General features: G+C 42.9%; 1 protein-coding gene across 1 annotated transcript in view; it reads left to right on the forward strand.

Moving 5' to 3' along the window:
• SLC41A2 (solute carrier family 41 member 2) overlaps window positions 1-20,108 on the forward strand; it is a 96,816-nt gene that overhangs the window by 28,834 nt on the left and 47,874 nt on the right. The window contains exons 3-5 of the mRNA XM_026657467.2: window positions 2,436-2,507; window positions 5,429-5,573; window positions 17,511-17,657. Coding sequence (XP_026513252.1) covers window positions 2,436-2,507; window positions 5,429-5,573; window positions 17,511-17,657 — 364 coding nt within the window. The remainder of the gene's footprint in view (window positions 1-2,435; window positions 2,508-5,428; window positions 5,574-17,510; window positions 17,658-20,108) is intronic.

Consider the following 20,108-nt stretch of genomic DNA (forward strand, 5'->3'; position numbering starts at 1 on the left):
GGCCCCCACTGGCCGCGGTTCGCTGTCCCGGGCCAATGGGGGCGGCGGGAAGCCGCGGCCAGCACATCCCTCGGCCCGCGCCGCTTCCCACCGCCCCCATTGGCCCAGGACGGCGAACCGCGGCGAGTGGGGGCCGCGATCGGCCGAACCTGCCGCGTCATCAGGTAAATAAACTGGCCCGGCCCGCCAAGGTGCTTACCCTGGCGAGCCGCGTGCCGAACGTTGCCGACCCCTGCCCTAGGGTTTTGCCAGTGTAATTTATTCCATCAAACCACTCTCCTCCTCCTCTCCCCAAGTGAAATAAGCTGTATCAGTAAATGTTCAGTTTTGCTAGTATAAACTGTTCCCACACTAAGAACGCTTTTTCAGCATAGTGTACTGGTACAGCCATACCGGTAAAGTGTAGACCTGGACTAAATATAGCTAGGGTTCTGCATCAGAACAGAAGATTCTAGGGAAAACACCGATATTAATTAAAACTGCTATAGGATGTTAATGTCCAGTCAGGCAAACCTTGGTGTTTTTTAAGGATTCCTCCTAGTAAGGAAGAAACTCCTCATGTTTTACCCATAACTCATTATACAGCTGGTTTAGCAGATGTATTTATTAAGAATGCCAGTAAGAAATAATTGAGAGCTCTACTTCTCTGTATGACTATTTATGACTTTTATTGAGTGTACTTTGAACACTAACATATTTACTTTATATTGTAGGTTGTGATAAAGTACCTTATAATTAACTTTCAGTGAGTTTAGCTGGGTGTTCCCTCTGACCTGCAACTTTCCTCCTAAACCAAAAGCAGCAAGAGCAAAATAGAAAAGTAACAGCAGTAAGAACCAACTTAAAAACATTCAACTGGGAAAACCAAACAGCAGGGCTTTAATTAATTTATTTAGAAAGTGATATTTTATCCCATGTATATAAATTAATGAACTTCAAAAAAAAGTTTAAGCAACATAGTATCTTTGCGAGAAAACATGACCATCTGGCCAGTTTGCTCAAAAGTCTTTTAAAATGTCCTCAGACAATGTTCAGTGATTGCATGAGTCTCCACATTTTGTGTTAGTTTTGCTCTCACCAAAAAAATAAATATTAAAGAAATATGAAATACATTGTGGAAGATCTTGTATGAAGGGATTTGTTGTTGTTTTTTTAAAAAGTTTCATTTGAAATATATTGGATATTCTCAAGTCCCAGCCTCAGAACTGGATTGTGAAATTATTTACAACAATGTAGTTGCATTGGTGTAAATCCAGAACTGGGAGGCCAAATTCTGCTCTCAGTTATAGAACCTGATTTTGTAAACACTCGCACATGTATTTGTATTCATTTAGGTAGTTCTGTTGAAGGGAAGTTGCGTGCATAAATGTTTACATTATGAGGCCCCTGGAGTGTAAGCTCTTGGGGGTATTTTAGACTGACTTTGTCCTTAAACATTAAACATTGACACAATTCTTTTTTCTGCCAACTGATCTGATAGCTGGTGTATTTGGATGTGTTCATGGAAATTAAGTAGCATTCACAATGCAATTGGCTAAAAAGTGTGTGAGAAACACTTAATTAGCAAGACTTTTGTTCATCAAACCCCATCAGTTTAGGGTAGTTTTGTAGATGCTATTTTAACTGAACAGCAGCCGCATCACTATATAAATCTGGCTAATTTTTAATTCTTTTAAAATAGCTGAATTTAAGCATTAATCCTCCTGAAAAACTTTTCAAGTAAAATATTGTTCATGTCTTATCAATATCTTATTAGCAGTTGTGTTCAGTGAAATTATGCAGGCATGTTATTGACTTGTATTAATCTAAAAATGGGTACTACAGCAACCTTTTTCTAGTATGACAACTGAATGATCATACACATCTTATGATAGAGGGGATATGATAGAGGTCTATAAAATCATGACTGGTGTGGAGAAAGTAAATAAGAGTTATTTACAGTAACTTCCCATAACACACAAACTAGGGGTCCCAAATGAAATTAATAGGCAGCAGGTTTAAAACAGACAAAAGGAAGTATTTCTACTTACAACGCACAGTCAACCTGTGGACCTCCTTGCCAGAGCATGTTGTGAAGGCCAAGACTATAACAGGGTTCAAAAAAGAACTAGATAAGTTCATAGTGGATAGGTCCATCAATGCCCACTAGCCAGAATGGGCAGGGATGGTGTCCCTAGCCTCTGTTTCCCAGAAGCTGGGAATGAGCGACAGGGGATGGATCACTTTATGATTACCTGTTCTGTTCATTCCCTCGGGGGCACCTGGCACTGGCCACTGTCAGAAGACAGGATACTGAGCTAGATGGACCTTTGGTCTGACCCAGTATGGCTGTTCTTATGTTCTTACCTTTACTTTACTACTAAACCTTAAAGTTAATAGATGGTACCATAAATTTAAATCTAAATGTCTAAAATTCACTTTTCTTATTTTGAAAGGTAAATGTTGGGAAAATGGATTCTCCCATTGAGAAGTGGAACCTAATAATTGGCAATTTGGCCTTAAAACAGGTAAGTACAACTTACTCATTTTGGCATACTCTCACAAGAACAGTTACTTAAAGTGCCCAGCACAATTTTTGATGCTGACAATAGAAAAAGAGTTAAAGGATACAACACTGCAACACTCAATCAGTTCAGAGTTAACTTACTTCACTTTAATTTCTAATGGTAGTATATAGTCAGGTCTGGTCTATACTACCCGCCTGAATCGGCGGGTAGAAATCGACCTCTCGGGGATCGATTTATCGCATCCCGTCGGGACGCGACAATCGATCCCCGAATCGGCGCTCTAACTCCACCAGGGGAGGTGGTAGTAAGCGCCGCCGACAAAAAGCCGCAGAAGTCGATTTTGCCGCCGTCCTCACAACGGGGTAAGTCGGCTGTGATACGTCGAATTCAGCTACGCTATTCACGTAGCTGAATTTGCGTATCTTAAATCGACTCCCCCCTGTAGTGTAGATGTAGCCTCAGTTTCTAAAGTAACACAGACTTGCAGCAGAAATAGAGCAGTTATCAGTAAAAGGTATAGTACAGGTAACATCCATGTAAATTTTCCCATCCTGCCTTGTCAAATATATATCATCTCTTTTTTTGAAAGAGACTATATCTAGGGATGATTAAAAAATAGTTCCATCACCAGTAAAGTCCATTTAAACTTGACCTCTCAAATGCTTTCTATACTGTACTTTCACAGGTTATAATATTTAAATAACTGTGAAGTGGCTGTTAGACAATAAATAGTATTAATGTGACTATAACATTTGAGAAAATGACTGCCTTTAAATCCAAAACAGCTGCTCCTTAACTAGATTTTGAATACCTGCTTCATATTTATACATTATAGTTAAATTCATACAGTGCTAAGAAGGTGTATAAAATACCCATGTTTTGACTCATTTATTTAAGTATTAGATGTAGTCTCCCATTTGCCTTCAGTCATAGCTTTGTTGTGTATGTCTTCTTAGGCTCCTGAGAATCCCCCAATTTTTTTTTGTTATTACTAGGGCTGTCGATTAATCGCAGTTAACTTACGCGATTAACTCAAAAAAGTTAATCACGATTAAAAAAATTAATCGCGCTTCATCGCAGTTTTAATCGCACTGTTAAACAATAGAATACTTATTGAAATGTATTAAATATTTTTGTATGTTTTTCTACATTTTTAAATATATTTATTTCAATTACAACACAGTATACAGAGTTGACAGTGCTCACTTTATATGATTATTATTTATTACAAATATTTGTACTGTAAAAATGGCAAACAAAAGAAATCATATTTTTCAATTCACCTCATACACGTACTGTAGTGCAATCTCTTTATTGTGTAAGTGCAACTTACAAATGTAGACTTTTTTGTTACATAACTGCACTCAAAAACAAAACAATGTAAAACTTTAGCGCCTACAAGTCCACTCAGTCCTACTTCTTGTTCAGATAATTGTTCAGACAAACGAGTCTGTTTACATTTATGGGAGATAATGCTTCCTGTTTCTTATTTACAATGTCACCTGAAAGTGAGAAGAGGCGTTCGCATGGCACTTTCGTATCCGGCATTGCAAAATATTTTCATGCCAGCTATGCTAAACATTCGTATGCCCCTTCATGCTTTGGCCACCATTCCAGAGGACATGCTTCCATTCTGATGATGCTCGTTAAAAAAATAATGCATTAATTAAATTTGTGACTGATCTCTTTGAGGGAGAATTGTATGTCTCCTAACCCGCATTCTGCCATATATTTCGTGTTATAGCAGTCTCGGATGATGACCCAGCACATGTTGTTCGTTTTAAGAATATTTTCACTGCAGATTTCACAAAACACAAAGAAGTTACCAATGTGAGATTTCTAAAGATAGCTACATCACTCAACCCATGGTTTAAGAATCTGAAGCGCCTTCCAAAATCTGAGAGGGACTAGGTGTAGAGCATGCTTTCAAAAGTCTTAAAAGAGCAACACTCCGATGTGGAAACCGCACCTGAACTACCAAAAAAGAAAATCAACCTTCTGCTGGTGGAATCTGACTCAGATGATGAAAATGAACTTGCTTCAATCTGCACTGCTTTGGATGGTTATCGACCAGAACCCATTATGAGCATGGATGCGTGTCCTTTGGAATGGTGATTGAAGCATGAAGGAACATATGAATCTTTAGTGCATATCACACATTAAAATTTTGCGACGCCGGCTACAACAGTGCCATATGAATGCCTGGTCTCACTTCAGGTGATATTGTGAACAAGAAGTGGGCAGCATTATCTCCTGCAAATGTAAACAAACTTGTTTGTCTGAGTGACTGGCTGAACAAGAAGTAGGACTGAGTGGACTTGTAGGCTCTAAAATTTTACATTGTTTTATTTTTGAATGCAGTTTTTTTGTACATAATTCTACATTTGTAAGTTCAACTTTCATGATAAAGAGATTGCACTACAGTACTTTTATTAGGTGAATTGAAAAATACTATTTCTTTTGTTTCTTTTTTACAGTGCAAATATTTGTAATAATAATATTATAAAGTGAGTACTGTACACTTTTTGTATTCTGTATCGTAATTGAAATCAATATATTTGAAAATGTAGAAAACATACAAAAATATTTAAATACATGGTATTCTTTTAATTGCTTGACAGCGCTAGTTATTACTTTCACCATCTTTGATGCATTGAATCATTGTTAAAGCCTTTCTTATTGAAGAAGAGGGAACAGTTCTTCCTTCAGACTCCATAAATTCTGCTTCTTAATCATCCAGGGAGATCACAATTGAGCTATACAAATTCTCCCTTTCCATAGTGGCTGAGCGTACTTCCTCTGATGCCTCCCAAACATGAGACATGAGAGCCAGGGAATGGTGGCAATTGGTTTATGTCTAACAATTATTTTAAGTTGGTGAAGTTTTCTGATATTAATGAACTCTTGTTTTACTCTCCTAGGTCCAGGCAACGGTAGTTGGTTTTCTAGCAGCAGTGGCAGCAGTCACACTGGGCTGGATTCCAGAAGGCAAATATCGCCTTGATCATTCAATCCTTTTGTGTTCTAGCAGTGTAGCAACTGCCTTCATAGCATCTCTTCTACAGGGTAAAAATATATTTGTAATGTTCTACAGTGACTGTTTTTCAGTAAATACGAAAAGTGTGTATGTGTCACAATGTTACTTAAGATATAAATCCCAGTAGAGTACAATCTGTCTGAAGCAGACAGATGGCAGTTGGATACCCTTTGCACTTTTCATGCTAAAAACTAAAATCACAGTAATGAAATTGGATCAAAAAAAGAACCTAGGCATAGATTTTCCTGGATATCTCTTTTCCAAGATGTTTAATTTGTGGGGAAACAGCTGTGTTGCAATTTGCTTCCTCTGTTTATTATTGCTAAACTGGTTTTGAATTATGACCACAATTCTGGCCCACTTCTTCATTATACTTGCCCATAGATTGTCACATTAATAAATAAATAAATAATAAATAAATTAATGGAGATATCCTATTTCCTAGAACTGGAAGGGACCTTGAAAGGTCATCTAGTCCAGCCCCCTGCCTTCACTAGCAGGACCAAGTACTGATTTTGCCCCAGATCCCTAAGTGGCCCCCTCAAGGATTGAACTCACAACCCTGGGTTTAGCAGGCCAATGCTCAAACCACTGAGCTATCCCTCCCCCCAAACATTCTTTGAAGGAGTTTTAAATAAAACCTTACATCATATTCAATCACCCACCTAGCACTTATACCTTTTATTGAATCTCTTAGTGAAACCATGTTTAAGTTTAAATTTAAGTTTGAAAAAGTATGGTGCTAATTGTGTCCACAGCAAAAGAAACATTTTAAAAACCAAATCCTAGTGGGCTTTAAGACAGACAGTGTGATGTGATACGTTATCCAATCACATGGCACTCCAGTCATGATTCTCTGTGAACAAAAAGGGTTGGTTTTAGATTCTAAGCTCTTAACAACACACACTGAGGTGGGTTTCCAGCAAAATGTCAAGACTGGAGCAGCTTTCTTAGACTTATATGCCACCTATAACACTGTATGGAGAAACAGCCTTTTCCTGAAAGCCAATACAATTATCCCATGCATTGTGACAATAATCTTCTTCAGAGAAGTTCTGATCAATCATAGGTTTCACGTTTTCTTGGGTGACCCATTCAGCAGACCATACACTCTCTATGGTAGCCCACTACGGTGATCAGTCTTAGCGCTGATCCTGTTTAATATGTACCTTCCCCAAACATCATCACAGAAATTCGTCTGTGCTGATGACATTGCTCTAACTACATAGGCACAAGATTTATCTGTCAAAGAACAAATCCTAAATAAGGACCTGAATACCAGGAAAGAATATTGGTGGCTAAAACCAGACCCCACCGAGACTGTTGTGCCAGCACTTCATCTGAATAATCAAAAGGCCAGGGTGAAACGATACCATCCTGAAATATCTTGGTGTAACATTTGACCAAAGCCTCACATACATCCAGCACCTGAAAAATATTCATGACTAAATAAAGATGTGTGTAAATCTCATTAAGGCCTGGTCTACACTAGGCTTTTATGTCGACTTTAGCGCCGTTATATCGAATTAACCCTGCACCCGTCCACACCAGGAAGCCATTTAGTTCGACATAAAGCTCTCTTTAAATCGATTTCTGTAATCCTCCCCAACGAGAGGAGTAGCGCTAAATTCGACATGGCCATATCGAATTAGGCTAGGTGTGGATGCAAATCGACGGTAATAGCTCCGGGAGCTATCCCACAGTGCACCACACTGTTGACGCTCTGGACAGCAGTCCGAGCTTGGATGCTCTGACCAGCCACACAGGAAAAGCCCCGGGAAAATTTGAATTCCTTTTCCTGTCTGGGCAGTTTGAATCTCAGTTCCTGTTTGGACATCGAGGTGAGCTCAGCAGCAGTGGCAACGATGCAGAGCTCTCCAGCAGAGATGGCCGTGCAATCTAATAGAAAGAGGGCCCCAGCATGGACTGATCGGGAAGTCTTGGATCTCATCGCAGTGTGGGGCGATGAGTCCGTGCTTTCAGAGCTGCGCTCCAAAAGAAGGAATGCTAAGATCTACGAGAAGATCTCCAAAGCCATGGCAGAGAGAGGCTACAGCCGGGATGCAACGCAGTGCCGCGTGAAAATCAAGGAGCTGAGACAAGGCTACCAGAAGACCAAAGAGGCAAACGGACGCTCCGGATCCCAGCCCCACACATCCCGTTTCTACGAGGCACTGCATTCCATCCTTGCTGCGGCCGCCACCACTACCCACCACTGACCGTGGACTCTGAGGATGGGATATTGTCCACGGCCGGTTCCTCGGACATGTTAGCAGACGGGGAAGATGAGGAAGGAGATGAGGAGGACGAGGCAGTCGACAGCGCTTACCAAGCTGATTTCCCCGACAGCCAGGAGCTCTTCATCACCCTTACAGAGATCCCCTACCAACCCTCCCCAGCATGTAACCTGGACACAGATTCAGGCGAAGGATCAAGCGGTAAGTGCTTTAAACATATTAACCTTTATTTTTTACAAAACTTGAATATTAATACTAAGAACAATCTGTGAATCATGATTTCTTCCCCCTGGGCGCTTAAGTAATCAGTAACAACTATTTAAAAAAAAATCAAACAGTGTCCGGTTGTGCATGATTGTGCTGCCCAAGCTGCTCCACTCTTTAGTGCCTGCTACTGCAGCTATATTAGAATCCTGTCTATATGTCCGGGGATAGAGCAGTAGTCCTTCACGGACATCTCCACAAAGCTCTGCTGCAGGTAATGGGATAGCCTGTTCATCAGGTTCCTGGGGAGAGCGGCTTTACTTGGTCCTCCGAAGTAGGAGACGTTCCCGCGCCAGGAGACAAGCAGGTACTCCGGTATCATTGCCTTGCATAGCATGGCGGCATAGGGCCCCGGTCTCTGCAGGCTTTCTCGAAGCATCCGTTGGATCTCGGTGTCCGGGATCCTCATGAGAGTTATGTCGCTCATGATGACCTGCTTTGAATTAGGTAGGGGACTGTTAGTATTGGGACTGCTTGCAACAAGTTCCTTTACAGAACTGTGACCGCTGGTTTACAGCCACGCGGTGGGGGCGGGAGAGGGGCAGCATACAGGGATCTTTCCCTGGCTCATCCGCGAGGGGGTGGGACAGGGCCAGAGTTCCTGCTTGGCCGATTGCTGGCAGCACAGACTGGCAGTGCTTTCAATGTGAAAGGAGGCCAGTGGTACTCCTACAGTTTTAAGCAGCCACAAGTCTACGGCTTACCATGTTTGCCTGCTACAGAGAGTACCGTGTCCTGCCCCGCTTCCCAGATCGGCAGTGCAAAAGCCCAGGCACTGAAGGCGAGGTTCGAAAATTCGACCTTGTCCTGAGTGCGCATGTGATAGGTGTGGTTCATGGTCTTGTTCACAGAGAAAAACTATGTTCTTGATTCACAACCACATTTTTCTTTCGGAGGAATTCACTGCCTTTTCCTCATTCCCACAGCCACATCTGCAACTGTCTCCCAACCCAGCTTGGCATCACACTCCCAGAGGCTAGCGCACATTAGGCGGAGAAAGAAGAAGACGCGAGAGGACATGTTCTCAGAACTAATGGGCTGCTCCTGAGCCCAAGCAGCACAGCAGAACCAGTGGAGGGAGAATTTGTCACAAATGCACCGGACACACATGGAACGTGAGGAGAGGTGGCGGGCAGGAAGACCAGCAGGCGACTCAAACGCTGCTTGGACTTCTGAGGGAGCAAACGAACACGCTCCGGCGCCTTGTTGATGTTCTGCAGGAACGGAGGCAGGAGGACAGAGCCCCGCTGCAGTCTATCAGGAACCGCAGTCCCCCGCCACCAAGTCCCATACCCCCCCTCTCCCAAAGTCCAAAGAAGGAGGGGTGGCAGAGTCCGTGAAAACTCTCACTCCACCCCTGCAGACTGCTCAAGCACCAGAAGGCTGTCATTCCCCAAAATTTGAAAAGTCCTTTCCTGCCCGCCTCACCCAAGCCCCCGTCCGACTTTCACCCCCCAGTTTCCTGTCTGGTTGTTAAGAAAAAATATGTTTCTGTTCATTACTGTTTCAGTCAGGTTCTTTTGAGGGAGAGTCTGTCTGGAGGGGGGGAAGGGGCTTGGTAATTGGACAGGACAGTGACCTTTAGCAGGGTACAGAGGCGGTGTCAGGTCCAGCATCAGGACACATACACAGTGCAGTCACTGGTTACCCTGGTCAGTCTGGGAGGTGTTTTTCATGTTCTCCATTGAAATAACCAGTCCACCAGTGCGGAGCCTGTCATTCCGGGAGTTTAGAAGCATCATTTGCATCAGAACACTAAACCCGCCCCCCGCCACAGTCTGCGTCCCCGGTTTAAAATATTCCCGCGAAAACAGCAATACAGACAACGGTGTTCATTAACAAAATCGAAATGATTTTATTTTTTGGGAAGGGGAAGGGGGTGAAGGGGGTATGTAACTGGAGAGGATAGTCAAAATGAACTGGGTAAAGAAACGGGGGCAGGTTCAGCTTTTCTGTCCACAAACTGAAAAGTCACTGGTTGCCCTGCTCACTCAGGAACCTAGCTTTCAAAGCCTCCCGGATGCACAGGGCGTCCCGCTGTGATCTTCTAATCGCCCGGCTGTCTGGCTGGGCGTAATCAGCAGCCAGGCTATTTGCCTCTAGCTCCCACCCCGACATAAAGGTCTCCCCCTTGCTCTCACACAGATTGTGGAGCACACAGCAAGCTGCAATAACGATGGGGATATTGGTTTCACTGAGATCACAGCGAGTCAGTAAGCTTCTCCATCTCCCCTTGAGACGGCCAAAAGCACACTCCACCACCATTCTGCACTTGCTCAGCCGGTAGTTGAACAGTTCTTTTTCTGTGTCCAGGGCGCCAGTATAGGGCTTCATGAGCCAGGGCATTAGCGGGTAGGCTGGGTCCCCGAGGATGACTGTAGGCATCTCCACATCCCCAAGAGTTATTTTGTGGTCTGGGAAGTAAATACCTTCCTGCAGCCGTCTAAACAGACCAGAGTTCCTGAACACGCGAGCGTCATGAACCTTGCCCGGCCATCCGACGTAGATGTTTGTAAACCGTCCCCGATGGTCCACCAGTGCTTGCAGCACCATTGAAAAGTAGCCCTTTCTATTGATGTACTGGCTGGCCTGGTGGTCCGGTCCCAGGATAGGGATGTGAGTCCCATCGATAGCCCCACCGCAGTTTGGGAATCCCATCGCGGCAAAGCCATCTATGATGACCTGCGCGTTTCCCAGGGTCACTACCTTTGGGAGCAGTACCTTCACGATTGCCTTGGCTACTTGCATGACAACAACCCCCACGGTAGATTTGCCCACACCAAAGTGGTTCGCGACTGACCGGTAGCTGTCCGGCGTTGCAAGCTTCCAGAGGGCTATGGCCACTCGCTTCTCAACTGTGAGGGCTGCTCTCATCCTGGTATTCTGGCGCTTCAGGGCAGGGGACAGCAACTCACAAAGTTCGAGGAAAGTCCCCTTCCGGACCGCATGCGAAAGTTTCGCAGCCACTGGGATTCATCCCAGACCTGAAGCACTATATGGTCCCACCAGTCCGTGCTTGTTTCCCGGGCCCAGAATCGCCGTTCCACGATATCCACATGACCCATTGCCACCGTGATGTCCTGGGCGCTGGGGCTCGTGGTTTCTGACAGCTCTGTGCTACTCTCCGACTTCAGGCCATCACGGCGGTGTCGTAGCCTCCTCGCCTGATTACTCTTCATCTGCCTCAGGGAAAGGTGTATGATAAGCTGCGAGGTGTTGAGAACGGCCAGAAGTGCAGCGATGGTCGCAGCGTGATCCATGATCGCAGTGCTGTGGCGTCCGCGCTGTCACTGACCAGAAAAGTGCGCGAACTGATTTCCCGCCGGCTCTTTCATGGAGGGAGGGAGGGCGTTAGTGACGGACGGATGACGACAAATTTTTTTTACCCAGAAGGCATTGGCGGCTCGACCCAGAATTCCGATGGGCAGCGGGGACTGCGGGAACTGTGGGATAGCTGCCCACAGTGCACCGCTTCCAATATCGACGCTCGCCCCGTTAGTGTGGACTCACAAAGTCGAATTACTGTCCTTAGTGTGTCCTTAGTGTGGACACACACGTTCGACTTTGCAATATCGATTCCACATATTCGATTTAAGTAAAATCGAATTACCCTCGTAGTGTAGACATACCCTAAGAAACTGGCAGGAATGACCTGAGAAGCTGTTGCAAAAACCCTATGGATCTCTTCACTGGCCCCTGTTTATTCTACCACAGAATACTGCTCAACCATATGGATGCATAGCTTCCACGCTTCACTTGTCAACTTTCAGCACTGCCACTCGCAATATTGTGGCACAGTAAAATCAACACCACAACTGTGGCTTCCAGTAGTGGGGTACATCCACCCCCCAAAATTTTTTGCGATGTGAGAATCCTTCAAAAACCGTATCATATTCAAGGGAGCAAGGATCTCCCAGTATATGAAGTCTTAAATAACATACCAAGATTCTGACTCAAATCCAGAAAACCCTTTTTTGGCTCGCAGTGCAAGAGCTTAAAGATTCAGACTGAAGTTCAATTGCAAGCAAGGTGGAAGGATGCCAAACTCCCGAGCAAATGTCTCATCAAGGACGCAACCAGAGAGAACCCAGTGGCTTTTCATTCCCACAGAAAATATGGTCCACTTTGAACCATAGCTGCATATCACAAAGGAGATGGGCCTATCTCCTTCATAAATGGGAACTGAGACACAATCGTACTTATGACTTATGGAACAGGGTGGATAAAAATCAATGATTTAAATAAAATGGTTTTTTTTAATTTAAATCGGATTTTTTTATTTAAATCAGATTTTTTTGATAAAATGCTTTTTGAGGAAAAAACCTATCTAAAGATAGTTTTAATTAAGATACATTATAGCTCAAAGATATCTCATCATGGAGTAGGGATTATAAATTCTAATTCTGTAGTATGAGACAATATATTCATGTAATGTTTAAGAAAAGTTTTGTAAATGAGTTCCAATAGTTCATGGATTAGGGACCCAATTTTATGGGGTTCCAGGAGCTTCTGTATAGATTATTTAGGTTAATCTTTCTATCTACCCAATGGGACTCAGTGCTCAGTCTAGAAGATACCATCAGAGATGCTTAGTTTTGCAGTTCTCAAACTGTGGATTTGTGTCTCCAGAGATAACATACTTGTTAACAGCAGAAATGTTTTTAAATAAATAAATAAATAATATACAGAGGTGAGAAATAACAGACCTCAACCCTATTGTCCCTCTACACAGAGTCAATCCCTTACCTCTCTCTAAAAGTGCAAAGTTTCAAAAAGTTCAATGAATAGAAGATTGTTGGGGGCGGAATAGATCTGGACAAGGAGAAGAAGTCTGGAGATAAATGTGAGAAGGGAGGGACAGGCAGTAGAAACTAAAGTGAAACTGTTTGAGCAGCATATTCCAGAAGTCTTGAGGTCTTTCTGAGTGTAACCTTCATTGATTTGAGATCTACCATACCATTCTCTCACCAGAAGAGAAAATCTATAATGGCAGCAGGCTGTAAAAGAGACCCAGTTTGGGAATATTTTAATGAAGTTCCTCTGTGGGTAAGACAGGCATGCATGCAAAATGCAAACAGTGCAATGAAGAAATGCAAGGCCTGATTGCCCAAATGAAACAACATCATGAGAAGTGTTCCTTCCCAGGAGGAAGCTGCATTGAAGATGATTAAAGGAACATGTCTGAACATGCAGGATCTTCAGGTTGGTAAACTTTTTTATTTCAAACTTCTCTCTTAAGGACTGCCTGTCTTCCTTCTGGACTATTCTTGAATTCACATGTTTGAGCAAAAAATATAGTTTTTACACTATAGTACTATCATTTTAGATGCAGTTGTGATAAAAAATAAATATCTGAAATAGGCAGATCTTCCTGTTACAATTTCACCTTTAAAGTAGTACTGAGTGTCAGTGAATGCAATGAGTAATACTAAATGAGCAGTATGGTAATAATAATTAAATAACTGCATTGACTTATTTTGTTTAGGAGAATTCATCCTCAACATACAGGATTCTGAAGACTATCCACCTTCAAGATCACTATCATTTTCTATAGTTTCAGAGTTATCTGCCAATGATAGTGTTCAGTCACATCATGTATGTCACATAGCCACAGTATATCACCTGTAGCAAAAATAAAAGAAAAATCCCCATCATCCAGAAACAACCATAGATAAATTTGTGATAAGAACCAGCAGATTACAAAAAGAAGTAATTGATGAAAAAATTGCCCGGTTTGTTTATGCAACAAACTCTCCTTTCCGTATGATTGAGAACCCACACTTCATTAACATGGTTCAGTCATTAAGACCAGGATACAGTCCACGCAGCAGAGCAGATGTCACAGGCAAATTGCTGGATAAAGTGTATGAAAGACAAATTGAGCAGTGTGCAAAAGATCTAGAGGGTAAAATTGTTAACCTGAGTCTTGATGGGTGGAGCAATGTCCACAATGATCCTGTTGTATGTGCTTGTGTGACAATAGAAGAAGGGAATGTCTTCCTTACAAAAACAATTGATACATCAGGAAATGCACACACAGAACAATACTTACAAGAAGTAGCAGTAAAAGCTATAACAAACTGAAAAAAAATTCAAATGTCTAGTAGGCAGCTTGGTCACAGACAATGCTGCAAATGTATCCAAGATAAGAAGAAATTATTTAGAAGAGAGTGAAGATAGTCCCAAGCTAATAACATACGGTTGCAGTGCTCATTTGATGCACTTCCTAGCCAAAGACTTCAGTGTTCCAGAAATAAAGGCTAATGTTGTTGAAATTACAAAATACTTCTGTAACAATCACTTTGCAGCAGCTGCTCTGAAAAAAGTGGGAGGAACCAAGCTAACTCTCCCACAAGACATGCGATGGAACTCAGTAGTGGACTGTTTTGAGCACTATATCAAGAACTGGCCTAATCTGATGACAGTTTGTGAACAAAATCGTGAAAAAATAGATGGCACTGTCACAGCGAAAGTTCTCAACATTGGGCTTAAGAGAAATGTTGAACACATGCTGAGTACCCTAAAGCCTATTTCTGTAGCCTTGAACAAAATGCAGGGAAATAGCTGTTTTATTGCTGATGCTGTTGAAATTTGGAAGGAACTGAGTGAGATCTTAAAACGAGAAATATGCAGTGACAGAGTTAAATTACAAGCATTAAAAAACGAATGGGACAAGCACTATCTTCAGCTCATTTTCTTGCAAATATTCTCAATACTCGGTACCAGGATCAAACCTTAACTGTTGAAGAAGAGGAGTTGGCTATGACATGGACATCCAGCAATCATCCCTCCATAATGTCAACTATAATAAACTTCAGAGCTAAGGGTGAACCATTCAATAAATATATGTTTGCTGATGATGTTTTAAAGAAAGTCACACCAGTGAACTGGTGGAAGTCACTTAAGCACTTGGATTCAGAGACTGTTGAAGTGATAATCTCACTTTTAACAGCAGTAGCTTCTTCTGCTGGTATAGAAAGAATATTTTCTTCCTTTGGACTAATTCATTCCAAATTGAGAAATTGTTTGGGACCTGAAAAAGCAGGAAAGCTTGTTTTTCTTTTCCAGATTATGAACAAACAGGAAAATGAAGGTAAAGATGATTGAGTTAGCTGCAGAAGCCAATATTTTAAGATTCTCATGTTGACCTGGCTGACATTGTCGATTTTAATTTTTTTTTTAATATTTCATTTAACTATTTTAGTTAAAAACAATTTTAACAAAAACAAACCTGATTTTAAAAAACTTGACTGTTTAACTAAATTCAAAAACTCATATGCTTGTTTTGTTAAAATATCATATGTTTCCTGTTGAAGAAAAAAATCCAGAATATATAACGCTGTTGTTTTCATTAAATAAAACAATTTAAATGTCTGTCTGGTGATGTTCTCCTCCTAATACAGCATGGCAAGAAAATCCTCCAAATATTAATGATTAACTTGTTGAACTGGAGATAGTTCACCTCCCAGTGACTTCATAAATATCTGCTTCAGTTACCTTTGGTAAATGAAATAACCAAACAATCATTCATTTTCTGATATAGCTGTAAAACTAATCTGAAAAGTTTTCAAAATAAATCATTTAAAAAATGTATAGTGTGTACCTTCTAAAAATGAAATCTGCAGCTATCTCTGAGTTGTGAAGAGTATGTATTAAGGTTATAACAACCAACAAGAATGCACTTTTATGTAGAAATCCATGATTAAATTGAGTCTTCCTGACTAGTGATTTAAATCATGATTTAAATCAATTTGATTTAAATCACATCCACCCTGCTGTGGAAATAGACTTCAAACTATGGAACATATTGTTGAACAATGTCCCATAAGATCATATTTTGGTGGTATCTCTGCCATCCACTCAGCTTCACCTGAAGCAATCATTTGGATTGCCAACCTAGACTTGGACATTTAACACTGCTGGTTTTAAGCCATATGAAATAAGACTTTGCCTATGTGGCCACACAGGGGAGTAAGAGGGTGTTGGAGAGGGCCTTATGCCCTGTGAGGCTGTGCAGGGCTGACTCGTTGTCCTCATCTACACTAGGAAAAAAAGCATACTCTTAACTTGAGGCAAATTCCTAGTAAAGACAAGGCAGTTTGTAACTTTCATGTACTAGGCTTCCTCATAGTCTTTAACTTGACTTGTTTACTCATGTGAAAATGTGCAAACTGCCTTGTCTTTACTAGGATTTTACCTCAAGTTAAGAACACACTTCTTTTTCTAGTGAATACACAGCCATGGAGACCGATCATGGAAGCAGGGTGGGATCAGGAGTAAGGATGGGGAACAGACTTACGAATGTGCATGCCCCCACCCGTGTACTGGCTGGACATGAGTGGGAAGTTTGCTATGTCAGATAGTGGGATGTCATAGCATATTCCCTCCTAAATTTCCAACTCCTTCAGGAGCTCAGGAAGTACTGTGACTCTCACTGTCCCTTAAACAGGGCTCAGAAAAACCTCCTAATCTACAATAAATAGTATATACAAATAAGGTGAAGGTGGAGAAGAAATTAATTTCAAAAATATGTAAATAATGTTAAAAATAAAAGAATAAACACATTTGAATTCTCTTCAGAGCTTCTCTTCTCTCTTAGGTCTACTGGATGATGAGAGGGAAAATTCTCTTCAGTACCAAATAATATTGCTGGTGTAACACTGTGATTAACATTCTTGACAGCCATTTGAATACTATAGGGAAATTACTCTTAAAAATAATTTCAGTGTTGCTGTTTTTAGAAAGCATACTAACTATTGACCTCTGTGTAAAATGTTCTTTTGATTGACACTAAACTAAAGTCAGTTTAGTGACTTGTGGCCAAGTTTCTGGTAGGACATCCTGAAAAAATGTGTGCCTCTGATAATAGCTAATGCATATTTATTGAGTGATGAAATCTTTGACTGTTCATTCAGCTAGACCAGGGGTCGGCAACCTTCGGCACGCGGCCCATCAGGGTAATCTGCTGGCAGGCCGCGAGACATTTTGTTTACGGTGACCGTCCGCAGGCACGGCCCCCTGCAGCTCCCAGTGGCCGCGGTTCGCTGTTCCCAGACAATGGGAGCTGCGGGAAGCAACGTGGGCTGCAGGGACTTGCTGGCAACCACTTCCCGCAGCTCCCTTTGGCCAGGAACGGCGAACCACGGCCACTGGGAGCTGTGGGGTGCCATGCCTGCGGACGATCAATGTAAACAAAATGTCTTGCGGCCCGCCAGCAAATTACCCTGATTGGCTGCGTGTCAAAGTTTGCTGACCCCTGCGCTATACCTAATTAAATAACCCTATTTGAAAAAAAGAAGAAATAAATTTTGTTGAGTCAGGTGGGAGGAAGCATGATCTTAGGACAAAGGCACAAGCTTGTATTTGTCAGGAGCTCTGGTTTTGATTTCCAGTTTTTCCATAGATTTCCTGTGGGATTACAATGTAGATAAAGATTGACATGTTTTCTTCTTACCTTCGATCTAGGGATAATAATGGTTGGAGTTATTGTTGGATCAAAGAAGACTGGCATAAATCCTGACAATGTTGCCACACCTATTGCAGCGAGTTTTGGAGACCTTATCACTCTTGCTATACTAGCTTGGATAAGTCAGGGTCTTTATAATTGCCTTGGTAAGTATGTTCCTAACTACATGTGCCTTTGAGAGGCTCTTCTTTTGTTGTTGTTAAACATTTAAATAGATACACATTCTTTTTGACATCAAATGACAGATCTTTGGTTGAAACATTAGGTCACAGCTATTTATTCTTTTTAAGATAAACAGGATCTCAAGCCACTAGCTGCAATCAGTTGAAGTCCCTATTTTTCCCCTTCCCAGTATCTGTTACTATACTAACCAGTCCCAGTCAGTCAGCAGATGTACTTGGAACTCCTGAACTAGCTCCTCTTCCTGTGAAAAAGAAGCTGGCTTTGTTAAGAGTTTCTGAATGTCCACCTTCAAATCAAATCTTAGCCCTCTCCAGACCATTGTTTGACTTGTCACACTTGCTCTGGTAGTTACTTGTTTCTTTGTTGACTAGCTGTTTTTGGGTATGTCTACACTGGCAGAGTTACAGCGCCGGCAGTTACAGTGCTGCTCAGAGAGTGCTGAAGGGAAACCGCTGTTATGTGTTCACACTGTCAGCTGCTTGCGCAATAGCATGTTCACACTTGCGGCACTTGCAGTGGTATTCGGAGCTGTGCACTCTGGGCAGCTATCCTACAGAGCATTTCTTCCTCTTCTGCCGCTAAGAGTTGTGGGAAGATGGAGGGGGTCACGGAGCATCCTGGGTCCTGTCCCAATGCCCCGTGATGCATTGCTTTGCATCTCAGCAATCCCTGTGCTTCCATCCGCATTTGGCGCCATCTTTCAGTGGTTTGTGTACTGCGCGCTCTGCCTTTTTGGTCTGCAAGAATGTATCCTGAACCGTTGACCAGTATGCTGCTTGCTCTGACTAACACATTACGAGTGGCAGTGGAGTTATTCCTTAAACTACAAAGGCAAGAGATAGTTATGACACGAGATTGCCTGTGGCATTCACGGAGGTGCTGACCACAGTGGAACTCCGCTTTTGGGCTCGGGAAACAAGTACTGAGTGTTGGGATCACATCGTGATGCACATCTGGGATGACAAGCAGTGGCTGCAGAACTTTCGGATGAGGAAAGCCACATTTATGGAACTGTGTGATGAGTTCGTCCCAGCTCTGCGGCGCAAGGACACAAGAATGAGAGCTGCCCTGCTGTTGGAGAAGCGCATGGCGATAGCACTTTGGAAGCTGGCTACTCCAGACTGCTACCAATTGGTTGCTAACCAGTTCGGAGTGGGAAAGTCGACCGTTGGACTCATGTTGACAGAAGTGTGCAGGGCCATTAATCACATCCTGCTCCGAAAGACCGTGACTCTAGGCAACATGTGTGACATTGTGGATGGCTTTGCACAAATGGGCTTCCCTAACTGTGGAGGGGTGATAGATGGCATGCATATTCCAATTCTGGCACCAGATCACCTAGCCACCGAGTACATTAATCGGAAAGGGTATTTCTGTATGGTTCTCCAGGCACTTGTAGATCAGCGTGGGAGTTTCACAGACATTGACACAGGCTGGTCCAGAAAGGTGCATGATGCACACATCTTTCGGAACACTGGCCTGTTCAGGAAGCTGCAAGCAGGGACTTTCTTCCCAGACCAGAAGATCACTGTAGGGGAAGTTAAAATGCCCATTGTGATCTTGGGAGACCCTGCTTACCCCTTAATGCCGTGGATTATGAAGCCATACACGGGGCATCCTGACAGCAGCAAGGAGTGGTTCAAAAACAGGCTGAGCAAGTGCAGAATGACTGTTGAGTGTGCTTTTGGCCATTTAAAGGCCTGCAGTCACTGCGTATATGGGAAACTGGACCTGGATGATGACAATATTCCTATGCTTATAGCTGCGTGCTGTACGCTCCATCATATTTGTGAAGGGAAGGGTGAAAGCTTCACTCTGGGCTGGATCGCTGAATTCTGGGTCGTGCTTGATTTGCTGGTGCCTGGAGCTGGCGCTGCCCAGAGGAGGCTAGCCAGTCACACCTGTTGGATTTTGGCGAAGTGCAAACAGGAGAGGAGGCTCCTGGTAAGTGGATTTGATTTTGGAAATCGCTGAAGCAAGTTGTTGGGTGCAGAAGGGTTGCAGAAAGCAGGCTTGTGTCTGTATGATGCATGTACCACCACATGCCTAGTCTGAGCGGCGGAACAGGCTGTTGATTGACTCCCTCACATCACGGGAATCTGCCTCAGAGATCTCCAGGAAACTCTCATGCAGATACTGGGCAATCCACTACTGCAGGTTCTTTGGCAGAGCTGCTTTGTTTCTTGCCCCATTAAGGGTAACGTTCCCGCACCACTCTGCTGTCACGGGGGGGCGGGGACCACCATTGATGCACACAGGCGAGCCGCATAAGGGCCAGTGTGGAAGCCGCAGTCTTGGAGAAGACCCTCCTTTGATTCCCTGCTAACCCTCAGCAGCGAGATATCTTCCGTAATGAACACAGCCTGTGGAAAATGTGGGCACAGGAATGATTATCAGGCCCCCGCTACAGTGCT

Source organism: Terrapene carolina, unplaced genomic scaffold (assembly GCF_002925995.2).
Source record: "Terrapene carolina triunguis isolate 2854851 unplaced genomic scaffold, T_m_triunguis-2.0 Scaffold247, whole genome shotgun sequence".
Lineage (NCBI taxonomy): Eukaryota > Metazoa > Chordata > Testudines > Emydidae > Terrapene > Terrapene triunguis.